This window comes from Pseudopipra pipra, chromosome 17 (genome assembly GCF_036250125.1).
Source record: "Pseudopipra pipra isolate bDixPip1 chromosome 17, bDixPip1.hap1, whole genome shotgun sequence".
Taxonomy (NCBI): Eukaryota; Metazoa; Chordata; class Aves; order Passeriformes; family Pipridae; genus Pseudopipra; species Pseudopipra pipra.
In genome coordinates, this window is record NC_087565.1 from 13,920,956 (window position 1) to 13,941,683 (window position 20,728).

The 20,728-nt window shown below is 54.7% G+C and overlaps 1 protein-coding gene across 1 annotated transcript; it reads left to right on the forward strand.

Annotated features, from left to right (window-relative positions):
• The first annotated feature begins 1,737 nt into the window (after nt 1-1,737).
• MAP1LC3A (microtubule associated protein 1 light chain 3 alpha) lies at nt 1,738-19,401 on the forward strand. Its single transcript, XM_064674299.1, has 4 exons — nt 1,738-1,878; nt 11,944-11,999; nt 17,705-17,811; nt 18,340-19,401. Exons 1-4 carry the CDS (start codon nt 1,839-1,841, stop codon nt 18,500-18,502), a joined length of 366 nt encoding a protein of 121 aa, XP_064530369.1. The 5' UTR covers nt 1,738-1,838; the 3' UTR covers nt 18,503-19,401.
• Nucleotides 19,402-20,728: the final 1,327 nt, after the last annotated feature.

The window sequence follows — 20,728 nt, forward strand, 5'->3', positions numbered from 1 at the left end:
CCCAGTCCTGCAACAAGGTCTGCATGGACAAAACCAGGGATGACATCACTACATTGGAAAGAGTTCCACATTCCTCTCATCGAAAAGGGGTTCACACTTTATAGCAATAAATAGTAAACCCCTTTGCCTGAGGACACAGTGTGTAAGGTTCACCTTTCCATGTCTGATTCATCATTCCTGCTTTCCCTTAGGTATTCTCTGATTAACAGGACCTATATCAGAGGTTAATGTCTCTCCCTGTATCTTAATTATGAAAATGAGTCTGAAGAGATTACACTTCCTTACCAGCTTATTTAACTACTGCTTGGTCAAGGAAAATCCATGGCATTGGCCATGAAAGTGTTTCCTTTCTTGGGTAAATTTGACAAGGAGAAAAGAATTTGTTCAATTCTCATTAAACATATTTTTCTTTTAATTGGTGACACAAGAATCAGAGCAGTTCTTTACCAGCTGCATCTTTCATGTCCTTTTTTTACCAAGGCTGTACTTAATCCTTTAACATTTTGCATCACTCATGTTTGGTGCCAATTCACAGTAGCAGTGAGACCTTGCTCCAACATGATACACTCCTGTTGCAGTGTACAGCGAGGAGGGATGTTAAACCTGGTTCTTGGTGAAGCACTGACGCTGTGTTTGCAGTTGTTTTTGATTCATTTACCAGCTCCAGAAATAGCTGCCCTATTTGTAGTTGTGCTGCGGGCTTTGAAATATTCAGCACAGCCGTGGCTCTGGATGCAGCAGGGAAAACAAGGGGCTCGTTAGCTGGCAGATGATCGGGGAGACGTGGGAATTGCAAATGTCTGAGAGTCTGTGTGAGGGTGGTTCGTGTCCAGATTTGCTGTCTGGAATCTCCCAGGCACAGCCCCGGGCGGAGCTGTCTCAGCTGTATCCCTGCACAGTCCTTCCCCTCCACCCACCTCACTCCAGCAGCGTTTCCTCCCAGTGACACCTGGAAGGTGTTTGATCCAAGATGTCCAGAAGAAGCCACTGCAGGCCAGAGTCATGGACACCTGTGTCCTGTGAGCACCTCTGGAAATCCCAGCCCAGGAGTCCTCCTGCTGCCTTCTCTGGTGTGCTGCTCTGAACAGTGCAGGTGTTTGGGGTCCCCTCTGACGGACCGTTGTGTCCCCTCAGGGGATGGTGATGCTCTGCCATGGGGTTCCTGCTGACTGGGCACGGCTGGCCCCGTGTCACCAGCAGCCCTGTCTCCTGTTGGGGGCTCATAAAAAAGAGGGAGAGTGACTTATTACACGGGCAGAGAGTGATGACAGGACAAGGGGGGACCGATTTGGACTAAAAGAGGAGAGTTTTAGATTAGATATTGGGAATAAATCCTTCCCTGTGAGGGTGGGGAGGTCCTGGCACAGGTTGCCCAGAGAAGCTGTGGCTGCCCCATCCCTGGGAGTGTCCAAGGCCAGGTTGGAGGGGGCTTGGAGCAACCTGGTCCAGTTGAAGATCTTCCAGGGATGAGCTTTAAGGCCCCTTCCAGCCCAGCCCAACCCGTGATTCCATGATTTTCACAGCATTCCCAGGTCACTGTCACCCCTTCCAACCCAACCCAACCCAACCCGCGATTCCATGATTTCCATGGCACCCCAGGTCAGTGTCGCCCCTTCCAGCCCAACCCAGCCCCGCGATCCCACGATTCCCACGGCATTCCCACGGCATTCCCACGGCATTCCCACCCCGGGTCCCTGCCGGGGCAGCCCCGCGGGGCGGGCGGTGGGCGGGGCGATGGGCGGGGCCGCGGGCGGGCGAGGCCCCGCCCCCCGGGCGTGCGGCGGTGACGTCAGGCGGCGCAGCGCAGGCAGCGGAGCGGCCGTGCCGGTGCCGCCGCGATGCCCTCGGACCGGCCCTTCAAACAGCGCCGCGCCTTCGGTGAGGGGCCGCGCCCGGAGGGGGGGCGGGGAGGGACGGCGGATGGATGGATGGAAGGACGGACGGACGGACGGATGGACGGGGGGATCAGCGGGTCTGCCCCGCGCCCCCCCCGCGCTGCCCCCCGGCCGCGGGCGGTGCCCGGAGGGGCGGCGGGGCCGCAGCAGCCGCCGCTCGGTGATGTCACTTCATCCCCCTCCGGGGGGGCCGCGCCCGCCCGGCAGAGCCCGGCGGTGTCGGGGGTCCCCGCGCCACCCCCGTGTCCCCTCCTGTCCCGGGAGGGCACCGCGAGCGGCCGCGGAGCCCGCAGGGCGGGATCCCCCCGGGGGCGGTCGGGAGGGGGATGTCGGGGGGTCGCTCCCGGTGCCGGTCGGGAGGGGGATGTCGGGGGGTCGCTCCCGGTGCCGGTCGGGAGGGGGATGTCGGGGGGTCGCTCCCGGTGCCGGTCGGGAGGGGGATGTCGGGGGGTCGCTCCCGGTGCCGGTCGGGAGGGGGATGTCGGGGGGTCGCTCCCGGTGCCGGTCGGGAGGGCCATGTCGGGGGGTCGCTCCCGGTGCCGGTCGGGAGGGCCATGTCGGGGTGTCGCTCCCGGCTGTCAGAGCAACAGCGACCCCCCCCCCCCCAAATCGCCGTCCCCGCGCCCCGTCCCGCCCCGCGGTGGGCTGGGTGGTGCTTCCCGAGCGCCGCACACCCTCTCCGCTGGCCCTTGGGACCCAGAGGGGTCGGTGATCGCCCCGTGCCAGCCCTTTGTCAGAGGGGCGCGATGGGCAGGCTCAGGAGGTGGGGAGGTGACCGTAGAAAGTCCCCGATTTTATCGCCAGACCCCACAGTGGGGTCAGACGGAACATCGGCCGCTGTTGCTGTTGCCCTTTGCCAGCTGGCACGGGGAGGGCTCCGTGTTCCTGGCAGGTCACAGCCCTGGGGGGCATCAGTTGAGCTTTGCTGTCTGTGTAACGCCGAAATCGGTGTTTTCGTGCCGAACAAAGCCTCGTGTTGTGCCAGTTACTGCCCAAACGCAGGTGAGGGCGTGTTCCCTACGTGAGTTTTAAAATTGGAGCTTTTTTCCTGCTGAAAACTGCTGATCCAGACCCTCGCTGCTCTCTTGGAAACTGTAAATATTTGGTATTTTCTTGGCACAACCCTTCCGGCCTTGAATGCTTACCCAGCCCTCCCCTGCCGAGGGAACACGCACAAACAAGAACCAGAGGAAGCCTGGGTGCCCCGGGGTGCTCACTGGGACCCTGCTGTGTTCTCCTAAACCACGCATTAAAAGCAGTGAAATCCTAAATCAGCCCCTTCGTAACTACCTACTGCTAAACTGGTGAGAATCAGCTTATTATGGTCAGGAGGAGTCTGGTTTGCCTTTGTGGATCACTCAGACTCTGTGAGCCAGAAAGAAAACAAAATCCAAGGCTCGGAGTAGTTGAAAGAAAGCAGGATTAAAATAGCCCCGGAGGGACGGAGGGGGGTGAGGGAGTTTGGTGCCGGCAACTGCAAGTGCTCCTTGTTTCTCTGTACTTTCCTCTGCCCTTTTGCTCTCTCAGCTGACTGGGCTGCAGAGCTGAGCCAGGAGGAGGAGGAGGAGGAGGAGGAGGAGGAGGAGGCCTGGCAGCCCCCGCAGTTGCTTTGGGTCAGGGCTGTAATTGCTCTGTTGGAGAAAGTAAATACGGCTTGTTTTTGTCTTTGAATCATTACACAACAGGAGCAGGAAGCGATTGTTTACAATGCAGTTGGAGGGGCTGGTGGAAAACATCACCAGCGACTCTGTGTCCTCAGAATGGCTTAATTTTTAAGGCTTCGAAACTTTACAGAAGTGGAACAGTTCCAAAAAGCCAGAAAAGGCAGAGTCAGGGATATGGCTGTTTACAGAAGGCACCCAGGCTCCGGTTTCATGGCAAGTGGCTGCCTTAGCTCTTGGTCTGCCACCCTCACTGAAGATTCTGCTTTCTTCAATGCTGGTTTTCCCCATTCTTGTATTTTTGCGATTTGTTTTTCTGTAAATTTCTCCTGCTTGTTCATCTGCTTTGCCCTTGGATCTCTCCTGAGAGAAATTTCCTGTTTTCTATTCATTCGTTGTGGACTTGAAAAGGGGACTGGCTGGGAAGTGGCCGGGGTTTGATCCAAGGAGTGTGGAGGGCATGGAGCACTGACCCCTCCTGTGAGCTGAGGTGCTGCCAGTGGTGGGATTGGAGCTCTGAGAGCTGGTCCTTGTAAGGTCTGCAGCAGAGTGTCCTTGGGGGTAAAATCTGACAGTACCCTCTGCATCCGTGTGCTGCAGACGCTGAGGCATATTCAGATGCACTGGAGGAGTCCAAAACAATTCCCAGAACAAAGCCGTGGCCTGTGTCAGAGGAACAGGGTGTCCTGGCAGCAGCAGGAGCGTGGGGCTGCCTGACACCGCTGCACTTCCTGAAAAGAGCCTTGGGAGCGTTGTCCCACTGCTCCTGAAGTGGGGGTTTGGGTCAGGCTGCCAGCTGTGTGTTCAGTGCACACATAACAGCGTGGTCACGGCCGTGGGCCTGGGTGCTGGGCTGTCAGGAGAACCAGGAGCAGCTCGGCCCCGTGCCCCAGTGTCCCGCTGGCACAGAGGCAGGAGCACACGGACACGTGGGGGGGCAGCTGGAGCCCCTGGCCTGGTGACAAACGCCGGGGTTTGACCTCAGCCTCTCTGCACTGCTTATTCCCCATCCCAGGTCCCATCCTCTGGGAGATCTGCCTTTAGTTCTGGGAAACCACTCCTCTTCAGAGGAAAGGCAACGGTGGGTGTGGAGCTGAATTCCCCGTGGCTCTGGGGAACAGTGAAATGTTGAAGTCCCTGGGGTTTCATCTCATGTGAGCCAGCCGTGCCTGTTCTTGTGTAGGGACCAGCAGTGGATGAATTGTCTGCTTCTCACACCATCCACAACAGTTCATCTTGGCGTTGGCTTGGAAAAGCATGTGGAACTTGGTGTGAGGTTGCTCAGTGAGCCCTCCTTGGTCCTGAGCTGGCCCTCAGAGTGTCCATGCACTGGCAGTTGTGCTTTGAGAGCTGGGATCCCTTGGGAGGAGGCTGCTGGTGGGAGCTGCTGCTCAGCTGCCTGTGTCTTGGATTAATTACCGAGGACATTCCGTGACATGACTGGATGTGGGGTTAATTATCAGCGCTGAAGAAAATACTGCTGCAAGAGGAACTGAACAAGCTTCCAGAACAAATGCCAGCCAGACATGTAGGCCACAAATTTTGATTTTTTTATTTATTATTATTATTCTTTTACGTAACACAAGGTCCTGACTGGCAGCCAGGAACAATAAAACCTGTGTGTGTTTTGTTCGTTACTTAATACTTTCTTCACTACAAAAACTTCAGCTCTCCCCCTGAGCCAGCAGGGTGGAGACTGGTGAATCCAGGAGCTGTCAGGCTGGGAGGCTCTGCCACCGAGGAGCCATGAGCCATAAGTCATGTCCCTTGGCTTTGGTGTTCCTTCTGTGGTCAGCCCCAGCGGTCAGGAGAGTCACCTGGGAGGTCTCTCGGTGTGCCACCCTGCTCCTGTGGCATTCTGAGGTCAGCCTGCAGCTCTAAACACCTCCAGCTCTGTGCTCATGCAGTCGTTTGCTGCCTTTTGTGCTCAGAAGGTGGTTTGGAAATAGGCTGTGAGAGGAAATGAAGGGATAAATTCCAGACTCTGGTGTCCGGCGCAGCTGCCCAGAGAGGCCCTGGAGCCCTGCGTGTCCAGGCTTGTTTGTGCAAAAATAGCAGCGACCCGGGCAGGGCAAAGGCCCTTGGTGCTTGCACGTGCATGGTGGGCTGCACCAAAATACAGCCCTGGCAGGAGTGCCTGGCCTTTGTCTGAGCAATTTGAAGCATCCTGAGTAGTTCTGAGAAATCCAAGTGCATTCCTGCTGTCTTGGAGGCTTATGGTTGTGAAGGTTGTGCAGGTGGAAGGTCACACTGGAGCTGGAGGGAACCCTTGCAGAGCAGCCTCCTGAGGGCTTGTGCAGAAGGAACTTGCTGCTCTCTTTCCAAGAACAGTGAAACTGTGATTAAATGTTGAGCAAAAAGCCAGTTGCTTACCTGGAACTCTGATGTAAATACTCTGTTTGGCATCCTGAGGTGGCACAGAAGGTGTTTGCCCCCCATGCTCAGGGGATGCAGTGAGTTTTAAGCTTTTTGGATGATGGAGGTCCACTGCTCATCCTGCACATGGAATCCCAGAATGGTTTGGGCTGGAAGGGGCCTTAAAGCCCATCTCGTTCCACCCCCTGCCATGGGCAGGGACACTTTCCATAGCCCAGGTTGCTCCAAGCCCTGTCCAGCCTGGCCTAGGGCACTCCCAGGAATGGGGCAGCCACAGCTTCTCTGGGCAACCTGTGCCAGGGCCTCCCCACCCTCCCAGGGAAGAATTTCTTCCTAATATCCCATCTAACCCTGCCCTCTGGCAGTTTAATGCCATTCCCTCTTGTCTTGGCAGTGCAGTGGTGCTGTGCAACCAGAGGACAAGTGTCTTGACAGGAATTTGGAGTTCACAGTTGTTGTGTGGCTCTGCTTGGTCATGAGATGAGTCCTTACCATGGATTTGCCAGATGCAAATTCCTGGAGCCAGGCTCGAAATCATATCCATTACATTTTGAAACTGCTAAAAAATATGAAGGTGTTTCTTCTTTGTGTTTTAAAATCCATTTTCAAGCTCTACTGTGGAGCCAGCAATATTGGGAACTTATGCAAATGAAGAAGGCTGCTGAGATCCTTCTGCAGTCACAGGGCCCCAGGAGCCTGGTGTTCAGAAATCCTCCCAGACATGGCATATCCAGCGCAGCTGGAGCGATGGGATGGACAGTCATGGAGACAGAGCATCCACTTCCATGCTGGCAATACCTTCTGGGGGCAGTGGAGCATCAGGCTCCACCTGTGCCATGATGAGACACGTTTTCTGTCCGTTCAAAGCCTTTAGATTCAGTGCAGTGTGGGTTTGGTCCCGAGTCATTCATCCTGTCCGGAGCCCCCAGCTTTGCAGACAGGAGAATTAAATAAACTCAACAATCAGAATCACTGTCAGATCTCTGCAGTGCTGCTGTCCCACATAGCCTAGGACAGACAGCCTTTTTTGGTGGGGAGGATAGATGCCCAGGACATGGTCAGCCTTGCACATTCTGCCCTCCCTTCCTGGATGTGGGAATCTCCTCTTGCTGCTCCTGCAGCACCACTGGCCTGAGGAGGAGCACTGGGCCAGGTCAGGTCAGGTGCTGGGTGAGCCATGACACAGGCACGAGGGTGTTTCCTGGTGGTTAGAGGTGTCTGGCCTTAGGGTGATGTGATACTGCAGAAACAGTGAGTGATGTACATCTGGAATGACCTGCGTGACTGGCCTGTGTCTTCAGTGCTTGCCAGCTCATCCCACACATATCCTGATTTCAAACCATCCAATTCCACCTCTCCTTGCAGAAAATCTCTCGGGGAAAGATCTGTGTTCTGTAGCAGCCCTCTGCCCTGGGACTGACCACAGCAGCTTTTTGAAGAAACATGTTCATTTTTGGCTCTGCTTCAAACGTGAGGCAGATCCACCCCCAGGCAGAGTGTTTGTGTGGATGGCAGAGAGAAGGCCACAGCCTGCTGCAGGTGCCAGGGATATCTGTACACTCCCTCCATGCCACTGGCAGCTGCACCTGGAGCCCTGGGACACAGGGAGAGGCTCATGGCTGCATTGCTGGTCTCTGCTTTGCTCTCCACACACAGCCCTTGCTCAGCTCAGGAGCTGTTGACCTGGCAGCACGTTGATGACGTTTCCAGGTGGTGTCTTTTCTTAATGGTGTTTTCCTAACAGCATTCCTGCTGCTCCTGCAGTCCCTCTGCTGCCCTGGGGCAGCACCAGTGCCTGACCAGTGTTGGTCTGGTGTCCCCTGAAGAACGGTGCCCCTTACGCAAGGGCGCTGCTGGAGAGCTCGCCGCGTGTTTTCCTTCTGTCCCACCATCTGGATCTTCTGCCTGCTGAGGCTCTTTTGCATCCAGGACTGTCCTTTCATCCCGTGTCTGCACAGTGCCCAGCACAGCGGGGACCTGGCTCCTGTGGCCAGGGTTCCTGGGCACTGCTGATAAAAAAGGTTAATGTTTGCAAAGTGAGGCTTGAAATTTTCCACTGTTCTCCTCAGCTGCTGTGATGATCTCATCCTGCATTGCCATGGGATACGCACGCAGCGTGCCTGCATCTTTGGGAGAACAGCTTGGGAAGGACCTCAGTCAAGAAAACAGCCAAGATTCTGGTGTTTTGGGCAATTTGCAGGCTTTGCTGTTGGTACTTAACAGTTGAAACAGCAGTTGGAGGAGAAATAGGCAATTTCCTGGTGTATGCAATGCTACAAAAATACTCCTGTCTTTCCATAGGCTCTAGCAGAGAATTTTCCCTGGGAATAACCAATGAAAGTGTGTGGGTTTGTCTTGCTGCCGTCCTGAGCTCTGACATCCCAGCACTGGGGAGAAGTCTGGCTTCCCTCGTGGCAGATGTGCAGTGCCCACCCCTGGAGCAGGGATGGGGCTCTTCCCTCTGCGTGCAGGTCATGGCTCTGTGCTCAGCTCCTTGGAACAGCAGCTGCCTGGAGCCCCTGCAGTGGAGCCCCTGAGCTGCTGCACTCAGGTGTGATGCTCTCCTTCCCCTCAGGGAGGAGGGACCACAGGAGAAGAATGTGGATAGGGACAGGGTTGTGTGAACAGTTCTGATTAGTTTTGCACATCAGCTGAGGATTAACTGCGCCAGGTGCTGCAGGAGAGGGGAAAGTCTCAACCTTGTGTTGAGAAAGTCACAGCTTTGGTTTGGGGGAGCTGCAGGAGGAGAACAAGGCTTGTAAAATCAGGCCTGTTGTGTGTGAAATGTGAGTGTGCAAACACTGAGTGCCAGGGTGGGGGATCATACCTGTCCACACGAGAAGGAGCTCAGGGGCTGGGCTGGCACCTCCAGACGTGTCTCCCTCAAGTGCCCTTTAAGTGTTTTCCCTTTTTTCCTCTGACTTAGATTTACTGTAAATACACTAAAATAAGGGTGGTATTTATAGCTGTTCCTGCTGTGTGATGTTGATGCTTTGATGAGTCACAGGATCAACCTCTGGCTCCCAGCCCCGGCTGAGGAGGGTGTGGGGGACCATCACCTATTTCTTGCTGGAGATCTCTTCTGCCTGAATTCTTGTGCACACAGAAATTACCCTCGTGCAGGGTTTGATGCAGCTTCTGCTGACTCCCAAGCCTGTTTCCTTGGCTATCCAAGGCAAGGATGGGACTGAATGTGCTCCTTAGCAGAGCTCCAGATGTCCCAGAAACTTCAGCTGGTGTGTTCAGGCACCTGAACACCTTGGGTGGGGTTGCTCCTGACTGCCTTCCTGAATGAAGTTTCTGAAATGGGCATTTCCAGGGCAGAGGAAGTGCAGGGCTTGAGGTGCTTGTAGTTGCAGTCACAGGGACCTGCTGGAGGGATCCAGCAGCCCCTGGAGTAAAGCTGCACCTGCTGTCATTGCACTGTTGGTAACAGTCAGTCCCCTGGGCTCAGGAGGGCTCCAAATGCCCTGGGCCCTGCTGGCCAAAGGGATCAGGTCCTGGGCACATGGCAGGTTTTAAAGGGTGGGAGAGGGAGCTGCCACTGCGGTCCAGCAGACTTGAGGGTAGCTGAGAGCTCTGTCACTGGTGGCTCATGCCCTTGATTCCTGCTGTGGAGTCAGCAAGATCTGGAAGGAGCATCCTGCAGCAGCGGCCTCTGCCCAAGGCACCTGGTCTGCTCTCCTCGGGGGACAAAGGGCTGGGGTGGGATCCTGAGGCACTGATGTGCAGCTGGATTGAGGATGGACCATTTTACTCTCTGTGTGGCATCTTTATCAGTGTGATGGGCAGGGGGCACCTCTGTCTCCTCTGTGGAAGTGAAGGTGGTGATGGCTTGTGCCATCTCCTTGTGCTGGCGTTGGTGGTGCTTCCAGGGAGCAGGAAGGGGTGTCTGGTGTGTGGCTGCCCTTTTGCAGGTGCATCCTGGGCTAGCTGGATGCTCTGAGATTATCTACATTTACTAACCATGATAACAAACTCCTTCTCAGACCGTTCTCACCATTACCTGCATCACTGGGGCTTCTTGTGCAAACAGTTCTGTGACCCTGCAGGGCAGAGCATGAGGTCTAGGGAGTTCATGCACATGGTCATCTGACAGGATGCAGAGAGAAGCAGGATAGGGTGGATACTAAAGCTGGGAAAACTGGCCAGCCAGGAGGACACAGCTCTGTTAACACCCAGAAGTCTGAGTTGGCTGCAGTCAAAGTGCCTGAAGTTCCTATGCTGGTAGATTTTGTCTAGTCATGCTCTGGATCTCCAGCCTTTGGGATGCTCCATCCTGCTGCAGCCTGTCCACAGTGGACACGTGGGAGGGGGGCACTGCAGAGAGGGGCAGATATTTCTGCTCCATCTGGGTGCTGGGTTGGGTGCTGGGTGCTGCTGTCACTGTGTCCTTCAGCATTCCCAAAGAGGTGTCCCTGTACCAGCATCACGTGTGGTGCTGATGTCTGTGACTCCCTGCTGACTGGGACCTCGGGGGAAAACTGTCTGTGTCACAAGGATAACTCTGGATCCCTGGTGCATTGGATTGGGTGAAAAGGAACCATGAGGAGCTGCATCTTCAGTCATAAACTCCAGAACAGATATGCCTGAATATTTCATGAAATCCAAATAATCTTGCTCTCTGTGTTGCTTGACTTGGAGTCTTGCAGAATAAAAGGTCTAGCCATTCCTAGCAGAGGGATATTTTCCCCACAGAGGAGGCAGAAATGGTGCTCAAAGCGTTTGTGGTTTGGTGATTTTGTGGCCTCGTGGCCTCTAAAGAAACTCCGGTCTCTTCCTAAAGTTGTTTCTAGCCAAATTCAATGTATAAACAATAAGGATTTATTGAGTGCTCAGAGGAGAAATGCTCAGCGTTTCTGGGGAGAAAACACTCAAACACAGGTGCTTATCCTGCCCTCCATGATCCTGGTGGGTCATGAGGAATGGGGGCTGTGTAAGCTGGGAAGAGGAGTTGGGCTGGTGCTGGTGTGTGTGGCAGGATGATCCGATGGGGGATCCTCTGATACCCAGATCTCACTTTTCCAGTCAGTGCTTAGTCACTGACCCTCACCCCCGGCTCACCCACCGTGATCCACAAAACTGCTTCCCCTGGGCACTGCAGGTGGGCTGCTGGAGGCTGTGAAGCACTTCCCAGAGGAGGTAATGCCAGGAGGAGTGTAGGTGTGTGGTGTCCCAGGAGGAGCACACACAGAGCTATACCTGGCTCTGGCACTGCTTCTTTGTGCTGCTTGGGGTTGTGGAAAGCAGAGGACCCTCTGCTAAAGCAGTGAGGGGCATGAGAATTCTCCTGTAAGCTGGAGGAGTGTGCAAGCTTTGTGTGCTGCCTGTTGTGCGTGTCAGTAAACATGAACTCTGGGAGCAAATGGGTTAGAAAGTGAGAACAACTGCAGGAAGTCTTTTAGTACGTTGGTCATCTCCTTGCTTAAGGTTTTCTTCCTGTATCCAGGTCTAGAAATACCTTCTGTCAGGCCAACAGCTGTTGTAGCTGCTCTGTAGATCTGTGCTAGTGAAGGAGTTCTTGGCAAGGTGTATCTCTTGTGGAACCAGGCTCTGTGCCAGACAGTGCTTGGAAGTGCACAACAGGCAGAAGGAAATGGCTAAAACCCAGCCCCAGTTGGAGAATCATCTCCCTGGGGAGAGCATCCAGGAGACACAAAGAGCCTGGACTTGCCGAGCTCAGACCCCAAAGCTGTGCTGCTGGTGGATTTAGGTTAGTTTTGTTATCCTTATGGTCTCCTTTCATTTTGCTGGTTTCCAGGTGTGCTGCCCAGGTTTACCAGGCAGGGTGGTGCGTCCCATCCTGGAGGGATTGGTTGGGGCAGTAGGAAGCAGTAAAGGGTTGGTCACTGGAGGCTGACCATGCCCAGAAAAGGCCTGGTGAGCAGACCTTGCATTCCTTGGGCAGTGTCCCTGTGTGTCAGTGTGTGGTTTGCAGGGTGGGTGCCTCAGCTCTGCCTGAGCTCCCCCACACAGGTGTCTCTAACCCCGTTTCTTTGCTCTCCCTCCAGCGGATCGTTGTAAGGAAGTTCAGCAGATCCGAGAGCAGCATCCAAACAAGATCCCGGTAAGTGATTGTTCTCACTGGGCTGTGTTGGACTTTGTTCTCAGGACTCCTCTGTGCTGCTGGGTGGCCTCCATGGGGCTCACAAAACTTTGCTCCCTGGAATCAACAGAGGATGGTCTCCATGAGCCTCCAGTGCCTTGTGTGTGCCAGCTGCTCCACAGCAGACACGTTCTGTGCAGTGCAAAGTGCAGGCTGCCCCTAAAGCCTCATGTCTGCCCTAAAGGCAGGGGACTGATTTGCTCTCAAAACTATTTCCAAGCTAGTGCAGCAGGAGAAAACTCTGAAATGTCCTTTTATTGGGTTGTAGTAGCTTCTTGACTTCTGGATGACCTGGTAAAGATTTCTCTCTGCCCAGAGAAAGGTGTGAGATGATCTTTGCTGTGTTGAAAACACAGAGGCTCTGTCAGGATCATTCATACCCCTTCTGTGCTTTCCCAGCACCTGTGGTTGACGTGCCCAGGTGAGACCCCGTGACCTTCCTGCCCATGTCACACCTAATGCACCATGTTGCTCTCTGGCTGTGAGTGTGCTTTTGAGATTCTACCTGAGTATTTGCTTCTCTTCCTGAGAAGGTGGAGAACCTAGAGGAATGCCCCATTCTTTGGAAGTTTTCAAGGCCAGGCTGGATGGGGCTTGGAGCAACCTGGCCTAGGGTGTCCCTGCCCCTAGAGGGGGGGTTGGAACTAGACAGCCTTTAAGGTCCCTTCCAACACAAACGATTCCATGATTCCATGAAATTGGGGCTTGCTGAAGTTACTATTTGCGATACCATAGCATGTATGACCAAAAAATCAGGATGCATTCCTAGTTCAGCTCCCTCCCAAGTGTTGGATGAACATCAACCTTATCTTAAAATTGCAGACTGTCTCTCAGTATTTGGCCTTCAAGGCTGAATGTCTCAAACTGCTCCTGACCCATCCTAGTCCACTCCTGCCTCACTCTTACTTTGATTTTAGCACAGTGTCTTTCAGCCAAAAGAATTCTTTCTCTTCCTTCTCCCTCACCATCACTGTGGTGTCCATGTGTTGCCAGCTCAGCAGGGCAGGGCCTGCCCCTGGCAGCACACTGGGTACCAATACACCAGCTCATCAACACATTGATTGACCTCTGCTTTTAACACACTTTCAATGCCATTAGACTGGCTCTGTGTATCTCCAGGGCTGTGCCAGAACTAAATGCAGTGCCTTCAGGCTCTGGCAGGAAGGCCAGGCTAGAAATAAGTTGTACAAAAAATGCAGTCACTTGCATATATCAAGTCACTGTACACAGATGTGTGTTGCCTGAGGAATGGACCAAAGGAGCCAGAGCTCTGCATCCACAGGCACAGTTTGGTGGCTTTACTGGGACGTGGTGGGAGAGCTCCCATGGCTGGAGTGCTCTTTGTGCTGGGGTCAGCACCACGTGCCCCAGGAGGAGGTTTCTGTGTCATCAGGACCTGGCACTGGTGTGTTTGTGAGGGGAGCTCTGTGTGCAGAGGTTTGGCCGTGGCAGAGACCTGAGCTCTCCACTCTGCCCCTCGTTCAGTGCCCTGAGTGCCAGCACTGGGAGAGGACGAGGGGCTCGGCTCACCCCTCAGCTGCTCTGCTCTCCTGGGCTGAGGGACACGGCAGGAGAGCACAGGATACGTTTAGCTGGAGCACTAAAAAGAATTGGGGGTGAGAAGGCTGTTGAAGGCCTTGGGGGGTCCAGCCGTGTTCTTGTCACTGGTGTCTCTAAAGGCCTGGCCCCAGTTAGACCCCAACAGCAGTTTGGTGCTGTCTCTCCTGTTTCCTGAGGCAGAATTCCTGCAGGTGACTGTGCACAGGTGTCAGTGCTGGGCAGTGATCAGAGCCTTGTGCAGGATGGAGCGTGGTGTGGGCACTGCTGTAGGTCTGAGCAGCACAGGGCGGGCAAACTGGCTGTGGGAAGGTTCTGGTCATCTCTGGAAGGCAGGAGCTGTGTTTGCCAAGTGACTGGCTTCCCTGGAGAGGCCCTTGGAATTAGCAGGAGGGTTTGAGCCCACAGCCTGGGGGAGTTGGGGAGATTGATGGTGGGCCAGGTCGCACACACCCTTAGTGCTGGCAGAAATCACAGCAAGGCACCTGCTGCCCTCCTGCATCTCCAGTTTCCACTCAGGGCCCTTGGGTGAGTCCCTTTTGCTTTGACAGGGGGCCAGGAGGATTTGCAGAGTGCATGGCCTGGCTGTGTGCCCAGGGAAGGGCATGTCTCTCCTGTTTCCAGGAGTGTACTTCCAGAGGAGACTGAGGAAGGGGCTGTGCCACATGTACATGGAGGTCTGTGTGGGGAGACGGCTGTGGTGTGTCTGTCTGAGCCCACCAGAGACAACCTGGACCCTGCCTGAGGCATGGAGTTGTCTGCTTGTGTTTGAAGAGAAATCACATGCCAGGACACCTCACTGGCACAGGTGATTTGGAGACAGGCAGGAGCCAGGGGCTCCCCAGTGGTTCCCTGTCCACCTCGTGTTAGGGGCTCCTTTGTTGTCCCTACATTTCCCAGAGCTGACTGTGCTTCCATGGTGCAAAGTCCTGACCACAGGCACATGCAGCTCTTGCTGAGAAGGTGAGGTGGTTGTGTTGGCACTGAGGTGCTGCTCGAGCCCAGCTCTGCTGGGAAGGAATCTCTGGCTGCCCCTCACAGGGTAGTTCCTGCTCAGGCAGTCAGAGCAGGCAGAGAACTTCCAACCTTCTCGCTGGGACCCCCATTCACAGCCTCAGCAGATGTTTTAGAAACCATCTGCTGCCCTGTTAGAGGGCATGGGGCCTGTGGCCACCCATTGCCCCTGCCTGCTGTCAGCCCCAGGGTTCTTTCTGGAGCCCACTGAACCCTCAGAGAGTCTGAAATCCCTGGGGAACAGCTTATGCTGGGCAGTAACTGGAGCAAACCATTTCCCAAAGCCCTGCAATGGTTAATTCAGCCAGGCTGGTTGGTCATGGGCTGTACAGCTGCAGAGGGGACAGGGCCACCCCTCATGCTGGTAGGGAGGGCTGAGGGGGCGTTTGGGCTCTGGTTCATCTGACACCCACAGAGGAGCACAGAAAGGCAGTGGCAGGTGGAGGGATCCCAGATATTGCCCTGTCCTGGAACAGTGGTGGTTGGAAACCTGAATTACAGACTCAGAGCAAGGGACAACTTTCTCTGGGTTCCTGGAGGGCTGTTCTGGGGAGCTGCAGACTCAGCATCCAGGGCTGATGCAACTCCTGATGGGTCAACACCAGAGCACTTTTTGGACTGAGAGGGGTTACTGTGTCTGTTCCCACTAGAGGACCTTCACCCTGCTCCCACAGCTGGAGTGGCACAGGGTGAGGCTCGTGCTGCCTGTGCTCGGGTGAGTGCTCTGTGTGTCTGTGTCAGCCTCTGCCTGGCCACGGATATCAGGGAGTGTGTTCATACACACATTTGTGCCTGTGCCTGCTGGGAACACATTCTCAGCCTCACTGCTGGTTGGACTTTGCCTCTGTCAGGCTGCCACATCTGGCCCCATTCCCTAGCAAAATCCCTTTCCACCTCTCCAGACCAGCCCCAGAACAAGGGCTGTGTCTGTAAATGCTGCCCAAACCCCTCCTGTGGTGGGACCAGGACCCAGGCTCTGCCCTAAGCCTTTCCACTTCCCACCTGTGCCCACTTGTGTGATTTCTGCAGAGATCTGTGATGGGTTCCCTGTGCAAGAGCAGGTGTCCCATGCTGAGGAAGCCCCTCTCCTGGAAGAGGATCTGGGATGGAAGATGGCTGTGCACACACACCCTGTGGCCAGAGGGATGTAACATTAGCATCTGATCATGTTTTTCCCTCCAGAGCAAGACAAGAACGTTTTGTCCATTGGCCACCTGTTCCCATAGCTGAGTTACCCAAATAGCAGCTCGTGTTCTGGGAACAGAAACTCTTGGAGCTGTTCTCCATGAGAGGCTCTGTGTGTGCTCAGGGCACGAGGCAGCTGCTGCTCTAACAGTCAGGACATCCTTCCCAGCCCATTTTTGGATTAGTCAAGAGGCTTTTTTTTGGGGATGGAACTGGCTGGTAATGAGAGACATCTGCTCCTGCTCATATGAGAAATGAGGCATCACCCAGGTGTACAGGGCCCCCTCTGCAGGTAGAGGTGGATGCACAGACAGCTGCTCTATAGCTGTTCTTTTGTGCAAACTGAAGGTCCCAGAGCTGCCTCTGTGTTTCTCAGTGGCCACAGCAGCATCTCTGTCTGTGGCTGGTGTGAGTGTCCAGCCCCTCGAGACCACTCCTCTCCCCACAGCCAGAGCACTGCCTTGTCCATGTAAGGCTCAAGTTCTTTAGTCACAGCCCGTCCTGCAAAGGGCTGAAGGAGGTGTCCCTGCTGTTCCCTGGGGACCTTCACGTGCTGCTTGTCTGGCCCTTGGCTCCCTGGGTTCCCCTGGGCTCAGCTTCCTCAGGGTGAGGAACCCTCTGCTTCCTCTGCAGAGGGTTTTCGGTGCAGAGCTCTCAGCAAGGCCCTGGCACCCCTCCCTCATCCAGGCACTGCCTGCAGAGGGGCTTGGCCCATCCTGGTGGGCCCTGAGATCAGCCCTGAGGGGCTCCTCAGACATTCCCAGCTCACTGGTGACCCCGCAGTCCCGGCTGGAGTGTCAGCTCTGGCTTTGGGATAGGCTGGCAGGAGTTCCATTGCTGCTGCTGCCAGAGGGTGGGGTGGCAACAAAGGCTCAAGGGAAAGGGAAGTCGGTGTTCCCAGAGGTTCCCTGGTCCTTCTGGCTCCGCAGAGCCATCTCCTGGGGATCCTCCTCTCTGCGTGCTGCTCCATCCCTCCCACAGCCATTGGCAGTTTGAAGTACAAATTTCACTTGTAAATTTGGAAAGGGCCTTGGAAAATAAATTATGGGAATTCCTTGCCTTATAGAGAAAAATAATGTTCAGTCTCAAGTGGGAGAGGGTGATGGGCTGATGAGTATCCAAGTGTCTCTCTGTGCAGAAAATAGCTGTGTACTTGAGAGATGTGAGAATCAGAGCATTTCTGCAGCAGGGACGGATTAAGCTGTGTAAGTTCTTTGCTTATTTTAATTTTACCTACTAAATTAATTTACCTGTTTTAACTGCCTTCCACTTTATTCTCAGACTACAAATGGTACCTTTCCAGGCTGGTTTGGAACAGCAGTTGTAGCTGTTAAGCAGCAAAAGGCTTAACAGAAGAAAATCGTTATTTATAATAGCAGGAAAATGGAAGAGCAATCATTGTTCAGCCGTTTCAGAATGTAGGGTGGTAAGAGATTTCCCGGGCAGGAACTCTCACAGGGGAGGACAGGCTGGGCTGTCCCTGGGGTGATTCTGTGCAGGAGTGCCTGGGAAGCTCCTGCACAGTTGGGGTGGCACATGGGAGGAGTGGCCCTGCTTCCTGATCCTTCTTGGAGTCAGTGTGTCTGAGTGTTAACACAAGGAGTGGGACTGATGAAATCCAAACTCCCCCTTGCTGAAGGAATGCCCTGGGTGGCTTCAATGGGATTTCTAAAAACTGCTTGTCTAGGAATATCTGCAGCTGCTCCTGAGCAGGCAGAGTGATGCTGAATGGCAGCAGGAAGGAAAGGGGAAGAAAACTGTGCACCATGAGCTCAGTTCTGCAGCTCAAGCCAGCAAAACCTGTGGGTTTGGCCAGTCTGTAAGTGGTGTTGGATTTGTGTTTGGCCTTGAGGCCAGTGCGTGGGGGGCACTGTAAACATGACTAATTCTACCCCTGCCTTTCTCCCCAGGTCATCATTGAACGTTACAAAGGAGAGAAACAGCTGCCAGTGCTGGACAAGACCAAGTTCCTTGTCCCAGACCATGTCAACATGAGTGAATTGGTCAAAATAATCCGGTGAGTGGGGTGGCCTCAGCTGGTGTGTTGTGAACCTCTCCTCACCCACAGGTCACCCAGCACAGGGTGCTGGGGTGAGGGTGGGGCAGAGGCAGCTGCTGAGGGCAGGGATGGGGATTTGGCAGCCACAGCATCCTTGTGTGTGGGGGACTGAGGGGGCAGGTTTTAGCACCTGCTGGAGGTCTGTGACCACTCCCTCATAGGGACAATCAAGAGCTGATGAGGGGGGCTTTAGTCCCCTCATTTTATCCTTCAGCTCAGAGGGAAGAGTCCCCTCTGTTTTGCCCTTGCCAGCAGCACTTGCAGAAGGGGGCTTTGTGAGTTCCTGAGTCAGGAGGCCTTGGAGCCCCGAGCTGCTTAGCTGGACTCACAGATACCACGTCCTGAGTGGTGAGAGGAGGTCCTGAGGAGGTCCTGGCTGTGCAGGCCTGGCCCCAGGTGAACAGCGTTGCTGGGGAGGTGGAACTGGCTGTCAGGGCACCTGCCCCGGGTGGGCTGACCCTGCCCCTCCTGCCCTTACCCCCACAGGCGCCGCTTGCAGCTGAATCCCACCCAGGCGTTCTTCCTGCTGGTGAACCAGCACAGCATGGTCAGCGTGTCCACCCCCATCTCGGAGATCTATGAGCAGGAGAAGGACGAGGATGGCTTCCTCTACATGGTCTACGCTTCCCAGGAGACCTTTGGCTTCTGAGGGCTGCTGAGGGGTGGCATGTGGAGACAGATGAACTGTGGCGCAGAGGCCCCCGGCCTCGGAAGACAACGCAGCCAGAGGCTCACCAGAGGGGGGCTGTGCTGACCCCCTTCCTCCCCCTCCCTCCCCTCCCCATCACCCTGTCACCAAAGAGGCTCGTGGCGCGTGTTGGACTCGCACAACCCTTCCCTTCCCCTCCGTGTAGGTCAGTCCCGCTCCCTCCACACCCGCCTGCGCAGACCCCGCGCGGGGCCTCGGCTTCCCGTGTCCCCCCCGTGTCCCCCCCGTGTCCCCCCGTGTCCCCCCCGTGTCCCCCCCGTGTCCCCCCGTCCCCCCCGTGTCCCCCGTCCCCCACACTGCTCTCGCTGTGCTGTGTGTGCGTGTGGCGCGTGGGAGCTGCTGCCAGAGCAGGTGTGGGCACTGCCACCCTCACCCAGCACAGGGAGAGCCTCCCCCCGAGGCACCGACAGCGGGCAGGAGGGCTGCACAAGCAGCAGACAGATGTTACCATTGCTCCCGAGTTTTAATTGATTTTAATTACACCCATATCAGATTCTTGGTGCTACTGAGTAGATTGTAGGCGTCTCTGTAGGACTGTGGATAATGTATATCCTTTAGGTTAATTTTATTGGTTTGTTTGTTTGGGTTTGGTTGGTTGGTTGTTTTGTTGGTTTTTTTTTTTTAGGGATAGATTGGAATGGGGAGAGGGGGGGAATCTTTCCTGTATTTCTGTAGGTAAATAAATCAGGCTTCATTGCACTTTAAAGCATAGTAGATGTCAGAGTGGAATTTACTTATAATTTATACAGGTTTGCCATCTATAGTGCTACTCCTCCGTTGACAGTTGTACCTGGATTGTCTTGTTTCTTTTTTTTTTCTAATAAAATTGATTTCCCTTCTCTCTGTCTCCCCATTGCATGCAATTTTTCAGTCTCGGTGTGGCAAGGAGTTCACTCAAGGAATGTACTGATTTATATTTGCTATGTTCCTGTCCCTGTTTCTCATGTATTAGACCAAAAAAATGTATATGATAAAATCCCCCCAGTTTAATCTATACAAAGGTATATATATAAATATATATATAAAATAAACATAAATTCAAGTGGTGTCTTGTAGGAATGTTCTGTTCCCATCTCATTTGTCTGTGTTCCTGTTCCTGGTATAAATGTGATGTGTGTTCCTCACATTCCCTGGTGTGTGTTTGTGCCTGCCCAGGCTTGGGAGCTGGTTAGTCCAAGCTGTGGAAAAGCAGCTGGTTGGAACTGAGGGACTGAGGCAAAGGGGGAAGGTTGGCTTAGAGACCAGAGCACTGGGCAGTGATGCAGGAAACATGGCTGCCCTTGCCCTGCCTGTGGCGAGTCTCTGGTACTTTGACCAAGCTTCTTCATCTGGGGAACAAAAAGTGAGGTTTGCAAAGCCTCTGCTTTTACGGGAACCTTTGAGCAGTGCAGGTAATCGTGGATCATCCTGAGCCCTCCATCAGACCTGTTCTCCAGCCAGAGGTGGGGGCTGGTGGTCATTTGGCAGGTCAGTGTTTCACTGCTCCTTGGCTCTTCTACTTCCTTTGCACTGCCCAGCAGAGAAGGGTTTAGGCACTGATGGCCTGAGCTGCAGCTGACTCTGTTGTTGATGTCCTACACCTGCAGGGAATCTTCTGTCCAGGGAAGGAGCTGGTGTGAGGGACAGATTCAGCACAGCACAGAGGTGGGTGGCACTGCAGGGAGATGTTGGAAGCACAACTCCCAGCAGAGTGTAGGGGAGAACAGCTGCCCCACTGGTCACAGAATCATGGAATCAACCAGGTTGGAAAAGACCTCTGAGATCATCAAGTCCAACCCTTGATCCAACCCCGCCGTGGTTCCCAGCCCATGGCACTGATGCCACATCCAGTCTGTCCTTAAACACCTCCAGGGATGGAGAATCCACCCCCTCCCTGGGCAGCCCATTCCAATGGCTGAGCACTCTCTCTGGAAAGAATTGCTTCCTAATATCCAACCTAAACCTCCCCTGGCAGAGACTGTGCCCTCTTGTCCTTCTGCTGCCTGGGAGAAGAGCCCGACCCTCACCTGGCTCCCCCCTCCTGTCAGGGAGTTGCAGAGTCAGGAGGTCTCCCCTGAGCCTCCTCCTCTCCAGGCTGAGCCCCCCCAGCTCCCTCAGCCTCTCCTCACAGCACTTGTGCTCCAGTCCCTTCCCCAGCCTCGCTGCTCTTCCCTGGCCCTGCTCCAG